General features: G+C 47.2%; 1 protein-coding gene across 1 annotated transcript in view; it reads left to right on the top strand.

The window, feature by feature from the left end:
• COPG2 (coatomer protein complex, subunit gamma 2) overlaps positions 1-8281 on the top strand; it is a gene marked incomplete at both ends in the record, with an annotated part of 18198 nt that extends 9917 nt beyond the window's left edge. Inside the window, 10 exons of the mRNA XM_010021905.1 lie at positions 519-652; positions 1320-1387; positions 2083-2271; positions 3148-3243; positions 3691-3934; positions 4837-4912; positions 5592-5695; positions 6538-6663; positions 7955-8017; positions 8142-8281. Of these exons, the coding sequence (XP_010020207.1) occupies positions 519-652; positions 1320-1387; positions 2083-2271; positions 3148-3243; positions 3691-3934; positions 4837-4912; positions 5592-5695; positions 6538-6663; positions 7955-8017; positions 8142-8281 (1240 nt within the window). The remainder of the gene's footprint in view (positions 1-518; positions 653-1319; positions 1388-2082; positions 2272-3147; positions 3244-3690; positions 3935-4836; positions 4913-5591; positions 5696-6537; positions 6664-7954; positions 8018-8141) is intronic.
• Positions 8282-8360: the final 79 nt, after the last annotated feature.

Below are 8360 nucleotides of genomic sequence, written 5' to 3'. Positions count from 1 at the left end.
GGCCAGGTTGGACACAGGGGCTTGGAGCAACCTGCTCTAGTGGAAGGTGTCCCTGCCGGGGGCAGGGGTTGGAGCTGGAGGAGCTTTAAGGTCCTTCCAACACAAACCAGTCTGTGTGTTTCTGTGATTTCAAATGCAATAAGGATCTACCTGTATTTTGGGTAGATCTCTCCCATCCTGCCCTCTCATACTAGCAGAGGAGCGTGCAGTTATCTAATGAAATTATTTTATCAGTGCATGTTTGTTATACAAGTAACATATTACATGTGATAATATGGCTCATGATTCATGGTAAATGATACATGGTTAATGGTATTTATATCTAGAATACAGCATTTCTAGCCTGAAGAAGATAACGAATAGAGTAACAGTAAATACAAAGATTAGAGCTCAAGTGTGAGTGCCTAGGAAGCACGAAAGCCAGTGCATTAGCTGTGCAAGTGGAGCTCTCAGAAATGCCGTGTTAGTGGTTTGTGTGTAACTCAGCATCACTCATGCTGAGTTCTCTTCTGTTTTAGCCATGAGAGTCCACTGTTTGACTTCATTGAGAGCTGCCTGAGGAACAAGCATGAAATGGTTATTTATGAAGCTGCCTCTGCAATCATCCATCTCCCAAACTGCACGGCCAGGGAGCTGGCACCCGCTGTTTCAGGTTGGTCATGGAGTCCTTGGGCCCACTCATGCAGCTGAAAGAAAGGGTGATCAAGCGTATCAGAGACAGCACAACATAAAGACTGGACCCAAATCCTGAATTTCCTGATTTTTTTCCTAGAGGGCTTTTGGATGAGAAGCACATTGATCCCTTTTCCTCATTTCATCCAGAGCTTTCAGGAATGGGCAGTAGAGGTGTCACTTGCCTTTTCCCAGCTGCAGGAAGCTGGGATGGAAGGGAAGGTAGAGGGGAACTTGATAGCACAGATGTGCCAGAGGTGACCGTAGGTGCAGCCTCCTATTAGTGATGTCAGATGAAAAACAGGAGGTTATTTTGAGCTTGCTTGGGAAGCCAGTGATAAATTATGGGTAGAGCCACGTGAATGTTTATCAGTGTGTAGTTGAATGTGGAGTCATTGGACTTTCCTCCCCTGTCTGGTTTTCTGCTGCAGTGAATTCTGACTGAACTATTTGCACTCTCAGTGTCAAAGTGCTGGCACAAGGCAATTTCTCTTTCCTCATCTGGTTGTGAAGGCTCTCACCTTCTGTTCCCCACACATTCCAGGTGCCTCAAGTTGCATTACTGGGAGCTGGCTTTTGTTGAACAGTCTCTGCTCTGTAACATCTTATTGTGAGTGACTTCTCTTCATTATTTTTCTCTTTTTCAGTGCTGCAACTCTTCTGTAGCTCTCCCAAACCTGTCTTGAGATACGCAGCCGTGCGGACCCTGAATAAAGTGAGTGCTGCCAGTGTTCTAAACGGGCAGAAACCTCTGAGCATCAGAGGAAGCCAGACCTCAGTTCCTAATGGTGTGTTACCTAAAGTAGGGTGTCTGCTTTTGTGATTACTGTACTTGGAAATACTCCATGCTGGAGAATGGGCTTTTCCCTGCCAAATCTCCTGGTGTGATGGAAATCTCTGCAGTCAAGCTATGTTTGTTCATTTATGGACCACAGACTTATAACAAGCTGTAGGTTGATAACTTGTGAGCTCACAGCTGTAAGGAAGCAGAGGCTCAGATATTTAATACTATTTAATGTCTAATACTATTTAATTTAAATGCCAAAAGTTTGACTGAGATGTGTGTGAAGGAAATAACGTTCTAATGTCAAAGCTGCACGCAACAGGTGGAAAGGCTTTAAACTGAGAGAGAGAAGGTTTAGATTAGGTATTGGGAAGAAGTTCTTCCCTATGAGGGTGCTGAGGCGCTGGCCCAGGGTGCCCAGAGAAGCTGTGGCTGCCCCATCCCTGGCAGTGTTCAAGTCCAGGTTGGACACAGAAGCTTGGAGCGACCTGCTCTAGTGGAAGGGGTCCCTGCCCAGGGCAGGGGTTGGAGCTGGAGGAGCTTTAAGCTCCCTTCAACCCAAACCATCCTATGATTCTGATCCTAAGTTATCATTCCCATCTAATTTGGAATTGCATTCCTTACAGGTGGCCATGAAGCATCCATCTGCAGTCACTGCCTGCAACCTGGACCTGGAAAACCTCATCACTGACTCCAACCGCAGCATCGCTACTCTCGCCATCACCACGCTGCTGAAGACAGGCAGTGAGAGCAGTGTAGACAGGCTCATGAAACAGATCTCTTCCTTCGTGTCAGAGATATCAGATGAGTTTAAGGTGTGGCATTGGAGGCCTCTGCTCTTTCCAGCTGCAGGTTTTTCTCCCATTCTTGTTACTATGAAGCTTTTCCCATTTGTTAATCCTTCAGTGGCTTAGTTTGATAGAGCAAAGCCAGCTTGAAATTCCTAAGGTGCAGTGCTCTGCTTTCCATCTGAAATACGCTGTGTCATTTCCTCCCACCACTCCAAGGAAGGATAAATGTAGTTTGGTGGACTCCTGGCTCCTGTGCAGTATCATTGGACTGCCTTCTGGTTGTCCCTTTGGAGAGGAAGAGGGATTTTAACTGCTCTGATTGAGTCTATATCACTTTAAGTGTGATAGTTAGGAAATACTGTGAACTCTTAAGTTTCTATAGTGACTAAACTTAGCGAAGAGTTTGATTAAGGATGGTAGTTCACTTGTACTCGTCCCTCTTACACCATGGAGTTGCCTTGAGGAGCATGTCTCTACTAATAGGAAGCATACAGTAGAGGATAATGTGTCTGTACAAAGTCAGTTTCCACTAGTGCCCAGTGGCCTTAAGCTCTTGTTTTTATGAGAAAAGGAAATGGGTATTAGAGAAACTTAAAATTGCAAAGAGTTTTAATGACGAAATGTAACTACTTCAGGTAGAATCAGGTCAGAGGGAGGAAGTGAGGAGAAGCTTTGAATGAATGGAGTCTGTCCTAAATTACAGTCCTCTAAAAGAGACAGGTCTTGCACCACACCAGCACAGGGGTGTTCACACTCATGCCGAGACTCCAGCACCTGATTTTTATCCTTCTTGTACATGAATTTCATCTATCAGGGTGACAACTTGAGCTAGTGAGACGTGTGTATTCTTCATAGACTAATAAATGCACATGACTAATGTCCTCCTCTGTTGTTTTGCAGGTGGTGGTGGTACAGGCTATCAGTGCTCTGTGCCAGAAATACCCTCGGAAGCACAGTGTCATGATGACCTTCCTCTCCAATATGCTCAGGGATGATGTATGTGGATGCTGTACAAACTTCCCTTGTGTAGTTGTTAGGAGGTAGCTCTGATACTCTCTCAGGTGGAAGGAATAAGTAATCTGCAAGTATGAAGGGTCATTCATGTCTTATGTCAGTACATAGCAATGATGGGGCCTGAGTGATTTCCAAGGCCTTGCTCATCTCATGGGTCTGGCCTGCCTGAAATATGCTTATGAACTAGAGCTGGGGTCAGACCTGTCTGTACATCAACAACTGATTGGAATTGATGCTCAGATGTGCCTTTGTGGGCATGGGGGGACTAGGAAGATCCTTTTAGGTCACCCAGCACTCCTCCTCTGCTCTCTTGATGTACAATACTTGTTTACTTAATGGCAAGAAGTAGTTGAAGCGTGAGGGGAACTGAGCAGTGCTGTGGTCTGAGCTCTGCCTGCTGGGTCAGTGTCCTTGATTTTCCTTTCCCAGGGTGGCTTTGAGTACAAGCGAGCCATTGTGGACTGTATAATCAGCATCATTGAGGAGAATCCTGAGAGTAAGGAGGCAGGCTTGGCTCACCTCTGCGAGTTCATCGAGGACTGTGAACACACTGTCCTGGCCACAAAGATCCTGCATCTCCTGGGCAAAGAGGGGCCAAGGACTCCATCCCCTTCCAAGTACATCCGCTTCATATTCAACAGGGTGGTGCTGGAGAATGAGGCTGTGAGAGCTGGTGAGTTCAGCTCAAATGTGTGATGGTTTCATGTCTCAGCTCTGCTGGAAATCTTGGGGCTGAAACGGGGTTTGGTGGGTGGGAGGCAATGGTTACTCCACAGGCATTGTGGAGAGCAAGCGCTTCTGTGCCTCAGCTCTGAAGGTGGTTTTTATCCTGGAGTGTGCTTAAACTTCTCAAGTAGCATCCTAGAATGGTTTGGGTTGGAAAGGAACTTAAGGTTCATCTAGTCCAGTCCAAACCCTCTTTCAGTTAAAAAATGAGAGTTCTCTTGGAACACACTTGCAGTGTTGGTAAGATGAGAGAGCTGGGGCTGTTCAGCCTGGAGAAGAGAAGGCTCCTGAAGGGGACACCTTAGAGCAGCTTCAGTGCTTAAAGGGGCTCCAGGAAACCTGGAGAGGGGCTTTGGACAAGGGCCTGTAGGGACAGGATGAGGGGAATGGCTTGAACCTGCCAGAGGGGAGATTGAGATGAGCTCTTGGGCAGAAGCTCTTCCCTGTGAGGGTGCTGAGGCACTGGCATAGGGTGCCCAGAGAAGCTGTGGCTGCCCCATCCCTGGCAGTGTTCACGGCCACGTTGGACACAGGGGCCTGGAGCAACCTGCTCTAGTGGAAGGGGTTGAGTGGAAGGTGTCCCTGCCCGGGGCAGGGGTTGGAACTGGAGGAGCTTTAAGGTCCTATCCAACACAAACCATTCTAGGATTGCATGATTCCCTGATACATGACTACTTCCATTTGAAAATATGGACATGGTTTAGTCTTTCCATAACACAAAAAGGTTTCTGGTGTGGAAGTGAAAACCTGGAATTGGAATTTCAGGACAACAGTGTGCATAGTGCTTTGAATCAGGACTGGGAAGCTGTGTCTGTGTGTAGCTCTGACATCGCCCTGTTTTCCTCTCAGCTGCTGTCAGTGCACTGGCAAAGTTTGGTGCCCAGAACGAGAATCTGCTTCCCAGCATCTTGGTGCTTTTGCAGAGGTGAGTGGACGTGGTTGTGCTTGTGCTGAGCTTCTTGGTGACACTTGTCTGGCCCACAGAAGAAGCAAGGTCAGGTCTGGTCAGAACTTGCACTGGGGTTGCTACAACATACCAGTTGAGGAGCTGGGAGATGGTTGTCTTCAGCCTTCCTGGCTGGAGGGAGCAAAGCACTGCTGGAGATGAGCAAGTGAAAATGTGATTAGTCATTAAAACACCTGATAGTAAACTGCTCTGGGAACATTCTTCAGCAGGTAATAAAGCTGCTTTCCTACATGTGTACATTACTTTGCATCCCTTAAAGCAAGACAATACATTTCCATGTTACTCATGGATAACATTTGTGTATGGCTGAGTAGTGATGCCAGGGGTGTCTGTGTCACGGCCTCCTGCACCTTGCACTTGGCTTTGTTGAACTTCATGAGGTTTGCAGGTGTGTTTTATCATCTAGCAGGTGTGCATGGAGATAACAACTCACAGATCTCCTTTAATCTCAGTTTTCTGATGTGGCACTTGAAGTTTAAATGCAACTATTGTGTTGTATGATCACTTTTATGCCTAATTTGAGTATCTGTTGAGTTTGCTCAGAACATCGTTGCAGTGTCAAGTACGATTTTGATGCCTCCTCAGCTCTCCTGATGTCCTGAGCTGCTGACTGCTGTCCTCTTGTCCTCCAACACAGGTGCATGATGGACAGTGACGATGAAGTTCGGGACAGAGCAACGTTCTACTTGAATGTCCTACAGCAGAGGCAGATAGCACTGAACGCTGCCTATATCTTTAATGGTCAGTGATGGAAAGGGTTATTTTATGAGCTGTTAGTTAACTTCATAATGGGGAGGGATTTGCTGTAGTAGTTTTCTCTAATGTAACTTGGGTCAGAATAACTACAAAGGGCAGAACTCTGTGTGTTTTCTGGCCCAAGCACTGTCCTTGTGCTGAGAATGGCAGATTTGGAAGGACTGTGTAGGAAATGGAGGAACAGTGTGGCCTGGGCTTTTTTCATCATTGCCTCTTCCTTCACTTGGGACAAGTTTCTTAACCTTTGCTTCCTCGCCTCCATTCCAAAGTGAGGATGCCACTTCTTGTTGCCAGGGTTGGTTATGAAACTGGCTTATGGTCTGTAGTTGAGTTCATGGGAGCAGAGTGCTCACCATAGGTAAGACAATTGCAAGATGACTTTTCTGGAGGGAACTGTTCAGACTGCAGTTCCCTCTGGAATTGCAACTTCCTGTGTCAGCTGCAGAGCAGTGTTTTTATTGTGTCTAGTTTTGTGAAGCACTTTGTGTTTGTGTTTACTGAGACATGAACACGCTTTTACCAGCGCTTTGTTAGCCAAAGTCCAAATGTTTCTAGCTGAAAACTCTGGATTCTTCATAACAGCTTTTATTGTGCTGCCTGAACCAATGGACATGCTTCAGAGAAGAGCTCTTTAAATAATCTTCCTTGCTTATATCTCAAGGAGGAGGTGACTGAGACCAATAAGCTTCTCAGACTCAGGCATCTTACTGCTTTTGGTGCAGTGGGCCATCCCAAATTCACACTCTTCACTTGTAAACCCTATTGCCATGGGCCTCTGACAGTTCCTGCTCTTAAAACTGACTTTTCCTGCCTGTGCTTCCTTGCAGGATTGACTGTTTCTGTTCCTGGGATGGAGAAAGCCCTGCACCAATATACACTGGAGCCTTCTGAGAAACCTTTTGATATGAAAACAGTTCCACTGGCTACTGCACCAATCTTTGAGCAGAAAGCAGGTAACACTCAGGCTAACCAAGGCCAGGTTGGACACAGGGGCTTGGAGCAACCCGCTCTAGTGGAAGGTGTCCCTGCCCAGGGCAGGGGTTGGAGCTGGAGGAGCTGTAAGGTCCCTTCCAACACAAACCAGGCTGGGATTTGATGTTTAAATAGGCCATAGACAAGGCTATAAGCATTCATGTTGCCATAATGATACTTGACGTCTGTAAACTGGCTGCCATCCCAGCAAGCTCGGGCCAAGACCTGTGGGGGCTCAGCTAAGCAGGTTACAGCATTACTGGCTTTGCAGAAGCCTCCCTGATCCTCACAGATAAAGGAAGAGAGTTCTTCTTCCAGAGAAATGTGGGTTGGTGGGAATGTGGTTGGTTGTTCTGTTTTGTTATTAGGACTTTTACATAAATCAGAATTGGTTCAGACATTCCAGAAGTGCTCAGTCACTTCACTGGCTTTCTTCAGTGTTCTTGCCCAATTCTTCCATTTTGACTTTGTGCAGCTTTAAGAAGAGTTTGAGGGGGGTTACCTCCTTCTTCTCCTTCCAGCTTTTTTTCTAACTATTCTGCACTGAAGTGTCCTTTTTTTGTAGAATCCCAGGCTGGTTTGGGTTGGAAAGGACCTTAAGATCATCTAGTTCCAACCTGTTGCCATGAGCAGGGACAGCTCACACTAGACCAAGGCTCTGTCCAACCTGGCCTTGAACACTGCCAGGGATGGAGTATTCACCACTTCTCTGGGCACCCTGTGCCAGCGCCTCAGCACCCTCACAGGGAAGAGCTTCTTCCCTATATCCAACCTAAATCTCCCTTTTTTCACTTTGAACCCACCACCCCTTGTCCTGTCACTCCAGTCCCTGGTGAACGTCCTTCCCCAGCATCCTTGTAGCCCCCTTCAGATACTGGAAGCTGCTCTGAGGTCTCCAGCAGCTTCTCTTCTCCAGGCTCAACAGCCCCAATGTTCTCAGCCTGGCTCCGTACGGGAGCTGCTTTAGGCCCCGCCCATCCCTCTGGTCCTCTGGACTTGCTCCAGCAGCTCTGTGTCCTTCTGATGTTGGGGAGCCCAGAACCGCACCCAGTGCTGCAAGTGGGGTCTCACAAGACCCAACACCTCTTCTCTCCTTACAACCCACTATTGCTTCATGGTATCTGTGTGTGTGTGAGGAATCAAACTGGCAGTGGTTCACAGCAGAACGTGTGCAACACTGCAGGTTAAGGAGTTTTTAGTGGGGATGTAGCGGCATCTAAGACTCCTGCATGATGGAGCTGACAGCACAATGTCTTTGTTTCCTCTTCCCAGAGATTGCCCTCGTCACCAGCAAGCCTGAGAAAGTTGCTCCTTCACGGCAGGATATATTCCAAGGTATGAGAGAAGATCAGTGAGTCTCCAGTGCTCGAAGCACTGGGGGGATTGCCACAGGTCAGGAGGGAACAATGAACAAGCCTGACACTAAGTGTCTGTCACCTTCTCTTTCCTTCCTGCCCAGAACAACTGGCAGCTATTCCAGAGTTCAAGAGCTTGGGCCCGTTGTTCAAGTCTTCGGACCCAGTGCAGCTCACAGAAGCAGAAACAGAGTATTTTGTTCGTTGTATTAAACACGTGTTCACAAATCACATTGTTTTCCAGGTAAGAGAAGTTACATGCTTTTGCCAGGGTGCAGTAGGACTTGGCCTTTAATCATAGAACCCCAGACTGGTTTGGGTTG

This window comes from Nestor notabilis, unplaced genomic scaffold (genome assembly GCF_000696875.1).
Source record: "Nestor notabilis isolate BGI_N333 unplaced genomic scaffold, ASM69687v1 scaffold19870, whole genome shotgun sequence".
Taxonomy (NCBI): domain Eukaryota; kingdom Metazoa; phylum Chordata; class Aves; order Psittaciformes; family Psittacidae; genus Nestor; species Nestor notabilis.
The sequence above is the reverse complement of the archived record's forward strand: the minus strand, read 5'-3'. Positions and strand labels throughout refer to the sequence as shown.